This window comes from Ascidiella aspersa, chromosome 1, assembly GCF_963924565.1.
Source record: "Ascidiella aspersa chromosome 1, kaAscAspe10.2, whole genome shotgun sequence".
Taxonomy (NCBI): Eukaryota; Metazoa; Chordata; class Ascidiacea; order Phlebobranchia; family Ascidiidae; genus Ascidiella; species Ascidiella aspersa.
Window position 1 is genome coordinate 18,446,072 of NC_139447.1, and position 16,943 is coordinate 18,463,014.

Sequence of the window (16,943 nt, forward strand, 5' to 3'; positions counted from 1 at the left end):
TTATAAAGAAATCTGTAATATTGCTTGTTGGGCTGATCTTCCCTAAATAGTAGGACCATTTCCAACTTACAGCTGAATGTATTGTTATAACAAGAAACTTTTGCGATCAAACAGTAATGTACTGTTTAGGTAAAGCCGTATTTGTGTGCTAATTTATACATGTTTAGCATAGCTTTTGCTTTTTCTGTTTTCATAAAAATCACAAACAAGTCGTTCCAAAAGAGTATTAATTCAGATCCTGATTGCATTCCACTGCCTTCCCGCCGGAGATCTTTGGCGTGGAATGCTAGCCAAAAACCACGCCAGTGATGTCATTTGGCGTGAAATAAACATTTTGGCGTGGAATAACTAGTGAATTTACCAAAACTAATTGTCGTGTTTGGCGTAGGATTTCAACCGTAAAAAATTTTGGCGTAAATCTTTGGCGGCCACAAATTATAGAATGCAGTCAGGATTCAGGTTACTAACGACATAATAAGAGGTAAAAACGGTAGGATTAAAATTATTAGGAAAGTTAGTAAAAAAGGTGGGGGTAGTTTTGTCCTGTAGTTTATTTTCCACAGTACTTATTCTGGCCATTTAGTCCGTATTCTGAGAGGTATAGGTTAGTTCTGATTATTCAAGCTATTAGGTAGTTCTATTCCAAACTGTGATTCCTATGTTAATGTTATTCTACTTCCAGTCTTATTGCTAAAGTCTGACATAAATGAATATTTTGTCTAGGGTTACTTCACACATTTAGGATTAGTGGATTAAACTATGAAAAAATGTAAATATTTTCGATCCGGTCCAGAACTTCTAAATTTGTTGTACTGTACATGAATCTGCAATTTTAGAATACAATTTTTGTACAGTTACTTCGAAAGTACATGGACATCCAAAACAGTGTATTGTCTCACAGTGTTCAGAATGTTGAGTGTTGGGGTGCACCACAGAAAAGTTGCAAACTATAGTTTAGTTATGTATTTCATTTGACTTCTTTGTATTTCAATTGATTTCTTCTTCTTTGCAATTTCAATTTTGACAACTTGTTTAGTTACTGTAATAAAATGGTAGGACACTGGACAGAAGAGGCTATTTGCCCGGCAAACCGAACTTCGAAATTTGCACTAGTTTAAACGGCTTTAGCAATAAATCGTATTGTAATTTTGCAGATCTGGTTACAGACTTATACAGTAGTGCTTCGGTAAACAGGCGAGCCCTGCAAATAGCCTCTTCCGTTCTAAACCATCGCCAACTTTCCTTTCTTTGTCGGACCTAAAGATGTTTGATTGTGGAAGTTTTACAAATAAAGTCTACAATTTTTGCTACAATCAGACATACGATTTAATAAATGATGATATTACAACGCTTTTAAACTGATATTTGTTCGGGTGTTGTGCACTTGACGTTTAACAACGTCGTATACGCACCATTCAATCTTGGTTGTACAAAGGCTAACTGTTTCGCTACAGATACTAGTACTAACATAAAACATCCCAAGCTTGTATACTTACGTTTCAATTAAATGTGACGTGGCCATTTGCTAAGCCATAGAATACTAACATATTTTCAACCACCAGTTCAACGGGTCATTCCATGTCAATTCACCAGAAAAATTGAAAAACGTAACCCAACATATAACAGATTTTTTTAAACTTCCAAGTAGTCTAGAATTACTCTGAACAGGGGTGCACAACCTTTTATAGCCATTGGCGGCCACATTAGCAGTTTTTTTCTCACGACCGCCAGTAGGAATGCCAAATAATATCGGATCGAAGCCCATGTCAAGTGGTAGAACGTAGGTACTCGTCCGATACTAGTGTGCTGTGTTTTTTTTTCACGTCTAAATTAAATAATCAGAATGCTATTATCGAACGGTTTTACAATTGCATCCAAAGTAGTTAAATGCGCAATTAGAAAAAAATGGTTTCTATGGTAAAGTAGACTTAAAGCATTATTAGGGCAAGAGGAGACTTACGCTAATGCATTCTTCTCAGGAGACTTATGCATTTGGCACAAGAAACGGTTATCACTATTGCATGCAGAATTAAATGGCAGCTTCAAAATCACCTACAAGTTCGCACTAATCGAAAAGACAGATAGGTTATCTTGTTTTTGAAATTTTTGTCAAGGTATAAGCCTACCTATTAGATTCGTACAAACAGAAAACATTGCGTTGACTAAATATTTTAGCAAAGATTGTATTTTGCAGGGAATCCACGCAGCGCTAGGCTGATAACACATAGAAAGGGGTAAAAGCGTTAAATGGGCAAAGCATATTGCGAAATCAATGAAGATTCCCTTCAAACGCGAAAATTCTTTAGGTAGTTAAAGTTCGAATAATATGTAGGCTAGTTTTTTTAAAAGTCATTCCCTTCTTTAGACTAACTGTATTAGCGTTTGGAGCGATGGTGCTTCAGCAACGTTAGGCCAACATAAAGTATTTTCTTCTCGGGTAAAATGTGAAAATTCAGCAATACAAATATAACTTTGTTGCGTAGCCTACATAGGGTTGTGCTGGTGATAAAAACGTTACCAATGGAGCTGTTGGACATATGAATGATTGCATCCACATCGTAAACTTTGTCGAAGCTAGAGCTTTAAATTTACGCATATTTACAACCTACTCTGGATCAGAACACCAATCACTTTTATTTTATTGGCTGTCTCGGGGTAAAGTCATGGCAAGATTATTTGAACTCTGTCACGAAATAGACAAATACTTTAAAAAGCAAAACAAGATTCAACAACTTAAAAATCTTGAGATAATATTTTGATTACTAAACTAACATATATGGCGGACATTTTCGGGCACATGAATGATCAACTTAACTTAAATCTCCAAAAAAAATGAAAACAAATTGTTGATTTTTTTTCAAGACTGCGCAAAAATCTTATAATAATTATAAAAGATTTTGTATTAAAGTTGGCCGTGCAACACTTTAAATTGTTACAGAATAAGTAGGTAAGACTGCTACTCTTTACTATCAATTCGAAACAATACGATTGGATTAGAAATCCATTTGAACCATACGCTGAAGCTTCAACCGAAGCGTTGTCGCTACAAATTCGTGAAAATTTTGTTGAACTGAGTAATGACAGGACTCAGATTAAAACATAGAAGTTCCACTAGACGTGTTTTGGGTTTCCGTGAAAGAAGAATATAAGCAAATTGTTGAGGCCGCAGTTAGCATTATTATTAAGTGTTGCACAACGTATTTATTTGAAGAAAGCTTTTCTTATTTAGTGGTAATTAAAACGACAAAATACCGTGCTTAAAAGATGTGGACAGCGATCTACGAGTTGCTCTTTCAAATGTCCAGGGACGTGCAGTCAGGGGAGGCATAGTACCTCACCTGCCAACCAGTTGCGTAGCCAGTCGAAATTTTTTTTGGGGGTGGCCAAAAATTTGAACTTTTTTGCTTAGCTTTTGTCATTGTATTAACTGCTGTAACGAAGACAAATAACAATGCTAGCAAACCGTTTCGAGCAGCAACTGACTGAGTGTTAACGCACTACTCAAAAACCATTCAAAGTGCAAAAACTGTCCAAAAGTAGTAAAACTACATTAATGTATAGCAAACGTAATATTAACTACATCGTTTGTGAGGTAACAGTGCATGATAATTGAAGGTGTGGCATGCCAGTGGTAGACTGTTGTGGTACTGTAAGGGGGTGTGGGTCGGTTAATGAGTCTTCATTTATATAATTGCCAAGATGAATCGACCACACTCCTACAAGATTTGAGATGGCCTGTCTTCGTGAGGCCATTCAGGTCCAATTCTTTCCTTTAGTTCAGATACATGAACAGTCAATTTTGCTGTCTTAGTAAAAGCTGTAAAAGCCTCTCCATTTTATATTGATTGAACACGCTATTTATAGACGAGAATCAGTTAAGAAAATTTCTGCGAACAAAGAAAGATTTAGGTCATTAATTCTTATAATACTTCCACACTTATTTCTGACGCGAAACATACAAATTTTACGTCAAAATGCGATTGCGAAACAGCTTCTGACTCCAGTTAAATGTCAACAGTTTGAAAATCACACGACCGGGGAAACCGACTAATGTTCAGACCGCGGTGTTTTGAAACATATACAAAAAACCGGATGTAAATACCTTGACGCATAAAAATTGGTGTCAGCAATTTGAATTTTTGCAATTCGCTGCAAGGATATCGCAAACATTAGCATGTGGTTGCAAGAAATCTACGTAACGGAATTTTACCGAAAACTTTCCGCTTATCGTTTGCACATTGGCTGCAAGAAGTAACGCAAACATTTAAAGGATTGCAAAGAATTTATGCCATAGATTTTTACTGAAAATTTTCCGTTACGACACATCGATTAAAAACAAAAATTCTCTGTGTAAACACAATATGACGAAGTGGCTACTATAGTACTGCTCATAAATGCTAAAAAACAAATTATTAAAAGTAAAATATTTTTAAATTTGGGGGGGCCCATGACCCCTCAGGCCCCCCTGGCTACGCCTATGCTGCCAACATCTGGCAAAGCAAAACATTGCACGTTTTTAGGTGCTCTAATTTGTATGAATTGTTATAGTCGGACTCCCTCTCCCGAAAATTTTGTTTTTCTATTTCTGTTGCGGTATTCATATCAAGCGTTCACGCGGTCAAAATCGTGGAAATACGCGAAGAGAGGCAGCGCCAAGCCGTGCCTCTCTTTAGATCACAAAAGTGCCATACACTGCATTACGCGTGCCTTTTTTTTTTTTTTTTTTCTTTATATGAAACCTTTCTTCGTCCAGCTTGAATGCCCGCATAGAATGGAGGAAAATTTAGTATCTAAGCTGAGAGATTTTTTAAAAATAAACTTTTAATCTAAAGCTAAAGGAATAAATAAAGGCAGACCTGTTCCAGATTTAAAAGGTGTGCATCAGACAACTGGACAAAAAAATAACACGCTTTTAAAGAGATTGGTAAAAAAAAACTTTCAAAGAGATTGGTAAAAAAGGAGTGGACGGGCATGTGTAGAGAAACGACGCATGTCTCTTTGTGCTTGCAATTATAGCGTGTTCGCCTGGTAAAGTGTTAAATATTTCACCTCGATACTATTTTCCTTTCCTGGCCATTCAAGAAAATCCAGCCGGCATTTCGACTTAGTTAATCCCTATCGCAGTCGCTCTTGTGCTATATAGTGTCACGCTACTGCTGGATAAAAAACAACAGTCAACAATGCACGCCTTACTGGCAACACGTGTTTTTACTGCGTTGTAAGCTCTTTTATTGAAAGCGAAGTATGCTAAATTATGTGAATTTACAATAAATCTATAAGCGACCTGACAGTATGCTCTTCAAATTACAATGGAAGTTTGTTTTAGTTTCGATTTAGTGAAGTCAGATAGCACGGTGGTCATGTCTCACCTGTTGAAATATACATTGGTGACCCCGACGCGATAACAACACGCAAATAAATCCTTCTGAATAAAATTTTATGCATACTGTCAGGTTGCATAGAAAGTATTAATTAATTTGGTTTGCTAGCGCAGTTAAGTATTTTTAAGCTACGCCGATCAGTTATGATTTGTTGAAACGTTTGTTAACAAGTTTATGCCAGCGTTATTGCTTGTCAATTTGATGTCTGATAGATGTAATGCAGAGAAAAATCGTCTGACGCTATAAATTGTTAGTTACGCAAGACTGTTACAGTTATTGTTGCGAAATTATGGCCTTTTTGGTAAAGTTTTAAAGGTGTAAATATTACGATCGAGGTTAAATACCTCTCGTGATATCTAATCTCAAAACCAATAAACGGAAAGATTCTATCTCAATCAGCACTTACAGAAGTCGTTACTTCTAAAGTGTCAAAGCCACTGCGGCTATTGTTTCTGGTCACGTGTTATGGTGATTGATGTCTTAAATCACACCCAAGATAACCTGACCACTTTGTGTGAAATCCCTGCGTCACTTAACCGTCATGATTTATTAGAAGGAAAACAGAGCAGAAGGCCAAACCTTGTTGCCAATTCCCCACATAACGCGAGATTTATCTCATTTGTGACTGCAAGCGAGCATGCTCTGGGTATTATAAGCCCATGATTTTTAAGGCCTTTGATGCCTCATTTACTTTTCAGATGGTGTGAGATAACCGTCATGTAGTCCACATAAAGTTACTAGCATGCATAGAGTAACTTTCTAGAATGACCTTTTGCGCCAAGGTTATTATGTCTGCTATTTAGGGAACCCATCTAATGTGGACTAGGCGATGTAATTTGTTTTCGCGTTTTTGAGATTAGCACCTTACCCCCTTTCAATTGGTATTTAGAGCAAAAGACTCTAAGCAACTAACTTCAGTTTTGCGATTTGAAATTCGAACTGCGTTTTAAGACGATAATTTTCTGCATTATAGGGCTATAGGCTATTCAAAAGTGTTTTGCATTGTTGTTTATTGTGCCTTGCAAGTACTATTTCAGACGTTACATCGTGTCGCACAATCAGCTACCCCTGGAGTTGTTCGTTGGCCGCCAAGACAAGAAATTCGCGAACCCTCTTTGTTCCTTTGAATACCACGATTCCCAACACGTGCTGTTTCCAAATTGCACAAATGTCCGACGTTCTGCGGTTGCTGATCGACTCGTGATCAGATCCTGGGAAGATTTTAAACAAGAAGCGCGGCCCAACGAACTGCTCGAGACCTTTTTTCGTGTTCCAGGGAGGAGGGAGATGATGTAGAGAAACGACGCATGTCTGTTTGTGCTTGTAATTATAGCGTGTTCGCCTGGTAAAGTGTTAAATATTTCACTTCGATACTCTTTTCCTTTCCTGGCCATTCAAGAAAATCCAGCCGGCATTTCGACTTAGTTAATCCCCATCGCAGTCGCTCTTGTGCTATATAGTTTCACGCTACTGCTGGATGAAAAACAACAGTCAACAATGCACGCCTTACCGGCAACACGTGTTTTTACTGCGCTGTAAGCTCTTTTATTGAAAGCGAAATATGCTAAATTATGTGAATGTACAATAAATCTATAAGCGACCTGACAGTATGCTCTTTGAAATGCTATGACAGTTTGTTTAGTTTCGATTTAGTGGAGTTCAGATAGCACGGTGGCCATGTCTCACCTGTTGAAATATACACACGACACACCTTCAATTGTCCTGCATTGTTACGTCATAAACGATGTAGTTATTATTACGCTTGCTGTATTTATTAAGGTAATTTTGCTAGTTTTTAGTCATTTTGTTTTTGCCCTTTGAATGTTTTTTGAGTATTGCGCTAAACTCATTCAGTTGCTGCTCGAAACGGTTTGCTAGCATATTTATTTTTGTTCGATATTCTTATAAGTACATTATGGGTATTGTTAGGTTTTAGTTGTGCTCGACAACAAATTTCAAAAAGTAGTGTACTACAGGAAAGCATACAGTTAGAAAGTGATAAGCCTTTACACTTCAGGAAAACTATCAAAAAACAAACATATTTCTACCCATAGGTCATAGCAGTATAAATTTGGCAAATTTTTCAGATTTGGGGAAGTCGGTGACAGGGTGTCACGGAATCAGTGACAGGGTGTCACAGAATCAGTGACAGGGTGTCACGGAATCGGTGACAGGGTGTCACCAAATCGATCACACCTGTAACTAAATCGGTGACAGGGTGTCACGGAATCGGTGACATGGTGTCACCAAATCGATGACACCTGTCACTAAATCGGTGACACGGTGTCACGAAATTGGTGACAGGTGTCATGGATTTGGTGACACAGACAGGGTGTCAATAAAAAGTCACGACCCCTGTTGCCTTTTGGGGTCCGCAAGGGAAATTCTGGGACCGCGAAGCACCTAACAAAAAACAACGAAGGCACTCCTTAAGAAAAAACATTCTTTGTGCGATAAAGTTTTCAGGGAACTTACTTTTCCAAACTAAGCTTAACAAACACAATAATAACTAGACGGGGGTGCGGTTGTTGTATATTTTGTCAGGGGATATATTTTCAGGGCTTAGTGTTTATTTTCAATTTTTACTTTATTTTAATTTTTTTTTTTTAATTTTTTTTTTAATATTTTGTATTGTGTACTTTATATTATATATTTTGTTTTTCATTTTCCTTAACTTGTTTCTGCAAGCAAAAACAGATATGGGCCGAAAACTTCCCCACTTAAAATATGCCTTTGATGCGAAAGGGGTTCAAATATGGCGTAGAATTTGGGGAATGATCGAAACATATATTTGATAAATAGAATTTACTTAGATAATGCATATGGCTATTTTATTAAATTTTGACCAGCTTACGTGTTTGAAAATCAAATATTATCATTCTCTTAAAGACTAAAAATGGTTTAACGCCTATGGTTTGCTATACTTTTGCAAACTTTCACTAGGTAATTTTTTACCATAGCTTGGTCCGAGCAATCACTGTTAAAACAGGCTTTAAATCTGTCGTTTCAAACAATATGAAAAACACTATTACGTGCCTAATACGCAAACTATTAAATCGAAAGTTTTGCTAGATAAGTTTAGGCCTGATGTTGGTATGCTGGTTGGAGCAAGATGCACAACAGGTGCTAACAGAGAGGCGTAGACTGCCTTAAGATTTCGCATTTAAACTTGCGGCGGTAAATACACCCTATTGACACTTAATTATTAGGCGAAGCTTATCGCGAAGTAATTGGTCGCCCCAAAAAATGCTGACGCCGCATTTAAAGCAAGCATTATAAATGTGTCGCCGATATTCTGCCTTGAACATCCCTACTCGAAATGCTTCCCTCCGTTAATTGTACGGTGGGTGAAACTTTATTCACGGCCTTACCTCTTTGTGTATTACCGCGACAATACGATGAAATACGATTTGGAGAATATTGGAAACATCGTATTTGGAGAATATTTGCTATTTGCACCTGTTCTGTATGTTACTCCAATCCAACATATCTACACACAATTATAAGTTGTGTATAATAATATAATAACTTATGGCTTTGAAGCGAAGGGGGTTCAAATATGGCGTAGATTTTGGCAAATGATCGAAACATACATTTGATCAATAAAAATTTACGTAGATAATGCTTACGGCCATGTTATTACATTTTGGTCAGCTAGCATGTTTAAAAAGTCAATATTTTCATTCTCTCTAAATGATTTAACGTCTATGGTTTGCTATACTTTTTCCAACTTTTACTGTGTAAATTTTTACCATGCCTTGGTCTGAGCAATCACTGTTGAAACAGAGTTTAAATCTGTAGTTTTGAGCAATATGCAAACACGTTTATGTGCCTAATAAGCCACGTTTTATATTGAAAGTTTTGCCAATTTAAATCCAATAAACGCAAGATTTATTTATTTATGACGCCATGTTATGACGTAGCTTTGTAACGTCGTCGTTAAAAATGCGTTAAACTTAAGCTTTTTGTTGTTGCGGCCCTTGTATAATTATATTTGCTTAGACCTGGTGTTGACATGTTTGAATGGTGCAACAATTACAACATGTGCTAACAGAGATGTGTACACTGCCTGTAGGATTCGCATTTAAATTTGCGGTGGTAAAATATTTTGTGTTGTAAGAGCAATAGGTTTTTTTACTTAGATAGGCCGCTTTATGAAAGGCAAGTCGCATGTGCATAGTTTTACTAGGCAAGCCACTTCCAACACAAATGTTGCACGCGCGGGACAATAGGGCGCAGCAGGGATGCCAGCAGCCGCCTCGTCGCGACGCGAGCTGGACAAAGCAAGCGAATATGAACGAATTCTGTATGAAAGTTTTTCTGCTGCTAGATGGCTGTCGTTAGCTACAAAGTGCTAAAACGCAATATTTCAGGTTTTTACCCCCCAAGCAAAGGCCCCTGGGAGTGCAGCCTCATAAACTTTTACAAAGCACCTACATACCACTCTACGCCATGTCTGAAAATTTGAAGGTTCTACGATGTCTACTTTTTCTATAAAGCTTCGGACAAAACTCGGTCTGAAACATACCATAGGAAACCATATGAAACCAAAAAAGAAAAAATAAATATGTCCCGAAAATAAATTTTCGGCCCATATAATAACGGCAAAAACAAGATATGTCCCGAAAATAAATTTTCGGCCCATATAATAATCAAGCCGTAGGCTACATACGCCTAATTGTGGGACAAAAGAAAGAAAGCCAAACACAGGCTCGACCAATACGCGCAAAGCGTTATTACGCTAACTTAATTCCAACGTGTTTGCGCTCGTCATCACAATCTACGATTATTTGTTGTTTGACGTGATTGCATACTTTGAGTTGAAATGTGCATTGTGACGTCATAGTCCTGTATTGTGCTAATGAGATTTACGTTTTTCCAGCTTGTCATTGCCAGGGTTGCCAGATGGCCTAAAATTCGGACAAACAACGATAAATTGTCCTAATTTTACATGCCGTGTCCGACGGTTTGTAAATCATTAGGACAGTAAGTTTTTTGTCCTAATTTATTTGGAACATTGAATAAAGTAAAACCACGGGCTCACGAGGCCTACAAACTTTTTTTATGCCCACTTTAACCACGTAAATCCAAAAATTGTTCGCGCTTTGCGCGATTTAATGCGTATTTTTACAATAATTCTGTGCAGCACAAAAGCGTCAGGTGTAGTATAGGGCGCTCAAATTGAAATTTAGGCCAACTCAAATTGAAATTTAGGCCAACTTACAATCAAATTTGTGCTAAGTTTACAATAGGTTACAGGCAGAGTATTTCTACCTTTTAGTGATATTATAACTTTTTACGTACGTAACGTTTTCCAAAACATCTACAGAATTCCGGTAATAAAATTATGGTGTTGCGGTTTTAGTAAAAGGAAATCGAATTTACAGAAATCTTTATTGTTGCACTGCTGTTAACGACTAACCGTTTTGTAAATTTGTAAGGAATTTTGGCGGCTCACTAAGAACAGTTACCTTCATTGATTTCCATTAGTCTCGCACTAGGTGCATGCTAAATTATTATTTGTCCTAAAATGTCCGAATTTCACACCAACAATGTCCTAATCCTAAACCAAAGCATCTGCCACCCTGGTTATTGCTTCGCTTCCACAGCTCCACTGTGTGTGCTGTACGGTCACGGTTTTAAAACTGTTCTTGATTGCAAATAAAGTGAGTTGTTAGAGGTTTCACATTTTCCGTGGAGATTTCGACCACGATCGGTCTTATACCTGTTTGAACCCGTCCCATTGATACCAATAAAAACAACGTGTTATTTTGTGTATAAAGTTTGAGAACCGCTGATTTAGACAATAAACAACTAGTAGGCTTACAAGCAGACTTGGACAACTAGATTTATTTTAGCTTTTTAAAATTAGATTAGAATTAAAATTAGAGCATTTCAGTTTTTCCAAATTAGATTAGAATTAGACCATTTTGAGTTTTCTGAAATTAGACTGGAATTAGAATTCGTAACAAAATGAATTTGAACTAGAATTTAAACTAGAATTACATTTGATTATTCACAATCAATTAAGTTCAAATCGGGAAGTATTTTAATAAGAATGTGAATGATAATTATGTGTGTGCTAATTTTTAAGCGTTTAAAAATAGCATATGCTTTTTAGACTGTGAAAATTCTGTTCCATCCAAAGAGTTTGAGTTCAAATTCTTTGTTTTGACTAAGAGACTAAAAATGCCGTTGGACAAAGTAGCATTTTTGGTAAAATCCGAATTAGATTAGAACTAGAATTAGAGCACTCAAGCAATTCACGAATTAGAATTAGCCGCATTTTGCTCGAATTCATTGAATTAGAAAACTAGAATTAACTATAGTTGTCCAAGTCTGCTTACAAGTGAATAACAAACAAACTTTAATGTAACTTTAAACGCACACGCTTTTGTATTTGTTTACATCTTATTTGAACCTCACTGGAAGTATGGTGACGTCAAAATACGATTAAAATACTCATTTTTGTTTTATATGTAAGACCAAGAGTACAAATATAATTATTGTTTCAATAATAACAGTAATAATAAAACGCCAATTTAAAACCAAACAAACACAATGCAGTGTGCCAGCTGTTTCGACTGAATCAAGTAATTAAGGCCTAGTTACAGGCCGTTCTCAGGAGACGGTATTAAACCTGGTAGGTAGAATAAGGCAGACTATTCCGAAATATTAGAACAAATAAGCTTGCATTTTAGGACGAATAAAAGGTTTTGCCTTGTTGATTATAAATTGCAACGTTTCTTAACCGTAAATCTGCTTTAATCAGATGCGCGGTATAACGCAATGATTGTAAACTATTAATCAACAAAGATGTCATTTCATTTTAATTGTCCTTTTTTAATATCATGTTTTGGCAACTTCCAAGCCCTTTTCAGCTCTTCGTTTTCTTTCAGCTATCATATCATAGTATGGATCATTGCTAATACTTTTTCTGCAAAAAACAAATACAGTAGACAAAAAACGTTTAATTTTAAACCCACATAAATTCAAATATTATAAAAGTTTAAAAAGGTAAATAGTTTAAAGTTGCCTAATTAAAAATACTAGAATGGTTCAAACATTAGCTTAACAATTAATAAAGACAAACACCTTATGCACCGAATCCAATCCTCTTTTTCGTTGACAGTGGCAGCAGACATTCGATATGTTGTGTGTTTACCTGTTATTAGTACAATAATGTATTTACAGAAGCATTATGTACTGTTGAATTTAACACAAGCAAGCACACCTTCTACCACCCTTCCTTCCGAATCCGTTTTGGCTGCTTTAATAGTTTGCATGAGAGCATCTTCCGGTAAATAAATTTCGAAGCTATGCTGCAAAAATTATAACAATTAGAAGCACCAGAATATTGCACATACTAAAAAGACTTCAGTAAATTAAAGTTATACAACAGTGGTTGTCAAACATCACACGATAGTAAATAAATACCATATTGTTATTAGTTATTTTATGAATGATGTACATCCACCCACGCCTTGCATGCTTTCCTACATCAGCATGCCTATTTGTAATACGATTGTTAAAAATTTCAAAATATTAGGTGATACACAATTGAAAATCACTGTTTTACAGCCATATATATAAATAACGGGGTTGTCACACATTTTTATGAAATAAATTCGAAGACATTCTAAAACTTTTAATGACAATTTAATGGTTTATAAAGACCTTATTCGTTCAGGTTGGCTGATCGACAAGTTTGTATTGTACGATTGACGACACTAAATCAAGCAGTCTCCATAACTGTTACTGTCCGGCGTGATTTAAAGTATTTTAGGTTTTATATAATAGTAGTTACTGCAAATTTATTCTCGATAAGCAAATTTTAAGACCACTTAATAAGTGTGCAATTGACGCAATTTATTTTCACCTAACTGCAGCTTGTATTTTGGCTGACTTGGCACAGAGCACCGCAGATCTTGTAATATAATAACAGCCATAGTTCGTTTTCGCATGACGTTAATTGGCCGTTTCTGATTAGGTTTTTTCCTATGTCATTAGTATCACTATTCTATTTTCTGAGCCTCTGAGGGTATTAATCACTAACGCCAGACAAAAAATGGGATACGCCCGTCGCCCATGGTGGCAACCCTAAACAAAGAAATTATTATTATCAATTGTTTTTTCTTGTACTAGTAGCAAATTACCATACCAATTAAACCATTTTTAACTATAATTTCATTTTACCAGTTTTCTTTGGTCTAATATTTCCCTCACTTGAAGATTTTCTAGGGGGATTATTCCTTTGGGTTCTTTATCCTGTAGCAGAAAACATCATTTAAATTTTTAAACAAATGATTTATAAAACATTCAGTTTATTCACTAACATTTTGGTTATCATAAAATTGGCTATCATGACATCATAGTTCAGTAAAAGGTCAAAAATGTACTTTGCTCGCCTGGATAGGTCCCTAATTAATCGAGTTTTTTTACTGAAATATTTAGAAAGCTTCATTTAAATTAATAGAATTAACACAAAAAATGTACACTAATGCAGGCATTTTGACCGCATGCAATAATTCAGGTAAGACTTCATGAAGATTTATTACCCTTTTAAGCTTTAAAACCTATGTTATGTGATATTGCTAAAGGTCATATTCCCAAATATTTTTTTAACAATTTAACAATTAGGCAATTAGTTCTTCCAAACAAATCAACTGTTTTTTAACGTTTATACCCAAGCGGAAAAAGGAACAAATATATATAAACGCTGGAAATCTATAAATTCCCATCGTAAAAAATATTCACATTTTTGTCCCAATTGCCTCGGTTGAATTGTTGTAAACATTAATCTGGCTGCTGTTCAGAAATGCTTTACTTTACGAATAATATTTAAAAGCCTTTTGAAGAAAGTACAAGACAGTAAAACTGCAAGGATGAAGGAATATAATAAGTCAATTTTTTGACATTAGAGATTTATTCGCAAGACACTTATTTTGTTCTCATCTGCCTTGGATATAAGCTCATGTGTTTATTGTTTATTGACATACATTTTGTTGGTGTGCCGCAAAATTTTTAAGCTTGTTAGTGTGCTGCAGGGAAATAGGTTGCGAAGCACTGCCCTAATCTATGAAATTTATCCTACCGAGGTGTATTCGAAGTAATACAAGCAGTTGTCCGACAAAATAAACCATCTTCGTTTCCATGTTTTGTATCTTCCACCTAAAGAACAAAAGTAATGTCAACTAACTAAAAAACCTAAAAAAATTTCTTAAACCTTAACAAAATTTAGTTGCCAAAAAAAAATTTTAAACGTAACTTAAACTTGTTTGTCAGTGCCTTAAAATTAGGCCTTTTTAAATTAGTTTTTAAGTAAAGTGTTGTGATGGCATAAACTAATTAATAATTAAGAAAAACTGTTACTGGAAAGCGCTATTTGTAATTTATAAATCGTTCAACAAGCTTTTGTTATCTCTGGCCACCAGGTCACAATAAAACAAATGAGATATTAGTTAAATACTTTCAAGACAGTGCTTTTCAACCGTGGAATGCTACGCACTTGTGTGGATGAAAAAAATTGTAAGGCAGATGACAAACGTCGTTCGGATGAAAATGGTGTATATTATTATTTTTCATTCTGGGTAATATAGTAATCAAATAAGCTGGTGCACCCACTTATGCCTACAGGTACAGTAATATAGTCTCTCAGTGGTTCATTGCAGCCTATTTTACATTGGTTAAGGCTCCCGTTTTAATACACAAACCCTTTCATTGTTATTTCACAAATAGGAAAAACTAAAGGTTGCAAAATTACTGTGTTTGTTTCGTGCGAATGAAAATTTTCCAAAATAGAAAAGTGTGTTTTAAAGGTTAAAAAGCACTGTATTAAGATACAACAACAAGACTAAATCCTATCTTACATTTTGGAAACACAAAAATATATCAGGTTAATTAAACAATTCACACATAATATTTTTATATATATACATTCAATGCGTAATAGAACAAAACTCAAACATTTTAGATTTAAATGCAAAAATAGAAATAATTCGTCCAAAATCAACTTTTGAGGGCCAAATGTTTTTGTGAATGTTTTTTTTTTTTATTGACAAACACCGATATTCGAAACCCTGAGAGTGCTCAAGGAGATTGTATGGCTCTAACAAAAAAAGTATTATTATAAAAACTGTGTATAAACAGGTAATATTGTTTTAAATTTTTATCATGGAGTCTAAAAGAAAATAAATGACCTTTTTTAGGGAACCAAGATTAAAAAGTTTAAAAAATAATCATAAGGACAAATAAAAAAGAAGACAAATCCACCACAAAACACTCACTGTAGCTAGACTGATAACAATATTTTGGTGGAAAGATATTTTATATCATGAATCCACAGAGTAATATCCATGCTTTACTTACAAACCTTTATTGCAATACAATCTAAAGAGTTTTCTTGTGCCAATAAAAACTTTGTTTTTGATTCTAAATTTTTCCTTGTTTATATTAAACTTTAGCTGCACATTGGGAACAAAATCTTAATGACACATATGTTTGCAACTTACTGGGTACATGTCATTAAAAAAGTGTGTGTTCATGTCATTAAAAAGTTTTTTAAAGTGTGTCGCAAAATTTTGGAGAAAAAAACTGTGTGTGTAACAAACAGGCATGCAAACAGCATGTGAGATATAGCACACTATCCATCTAAAAACTGGTAAAACTAGGGCATTTACATTTTGGCTTGCCATGTATTAAATGTTAATGTCAAGTTATAGAAATGTTGTTTCACAGAAATGTGCTGCAAATTTGACCTAAGTTTGAAAACCGTTCAAAGTAATAGATTAAGTAATGAATAATTAACCTTTCAATTATGGTACATAATCACGCTAAGTTTTAAGGCAAAAACACTTATACATGTGTATTCAATTGGAATGTACATACACACATGTGTATAAATGTTTGAGTTACTTGATATGATACTGTGGATCACCTTTAAAACTAAGTTTTGCATATTAACAGGATGCAGCAGGCAATGCTTGTTTCTTGAATTGCTTTTCCCTAAACTTGAATAGCTCAGTTGTTAAAAGAAATGACCTAGTATGGCCGAGGTTGTAAGTTTGACAGTACTGCAGGCTACGATTTTCTAGCCTCACCTTGCTGGCATGAAAATATTGATTGATAAACAGTGTTCTGTTGAACCCAAAGGCTCCTGTGTATATGCGTAGGCATGTTTAAAACTTGTGCATAAAGTGCGAGGGGACATGGTCTTAAAAGATTGTTTTTAATTATTCAAATATATTAAGCATGGATGTTTAGAGAATCCAAAAGGTATTTTTTTTTATAATAGGTTTTGAATATGGAATAACAAATCCAGAATATCGAATCATCATAAATTTTAATGAATTACTTGATTTCTTTTAGTGACCAGACAGAAATCAAGGGCAAAACTATTATATCTATATTGTCATCAAAAAATTAATCTACAAATAAATCACATTCTTAACAACTGCAATTTAAAGAAGATGTTTAAATTGTATTGCATAACTACACAAAAAAAGCAAATACTGAATGAAACACCAGGTTGTGGCCGAAATTAATTTTTTACTTTGCCCTTTT

General features: G+C 35.1%; 1 protein-coding gene across 2 annotated transcripts in view; it reads right to left on the reverse strand.

Annotated features, from left to right (window-relative positions):
* Positions 1–11,740: 11,740 nt before the first annotated feature.
* Positions 11,741–16,943, reverse strand: part of LOC146168150 (cytohesin-1-like) — a 41,124-nt gene continuing 35,921 nt past the window's right edge. Inside the window, exons 10-14 of one of the 2 annotated variants that reach the window (XM_083390845.1) lie at positions 14,476–14,552; positions 13,578–13,649; positions 12,616–12,703; positions 12,477–12,546; positions 11,741–12,381 (exon numbers count right to left, since the gene is read on the reverse strand). In XM_083390845.1, the coding sequence (XP_083246971.1) occupies positions 12,231–12,381; positions 12,477–12,546; positions 12,616–12,703; positions 13,578–13,649; positions 14,476–14,552 (458 nt within the window). In that variant the 3' untranslated portion in view covers positions 11,741–12,230. The remainder of the gene's footprint in view (positions 12,382–12,476; positions 12,547–12,615; positions 12,704–13,577; positions 13,650–14,475; positions 14,553–16,943) is intronic. The other variant, XM_083390846.1, reaches the window with a different exon arrangement.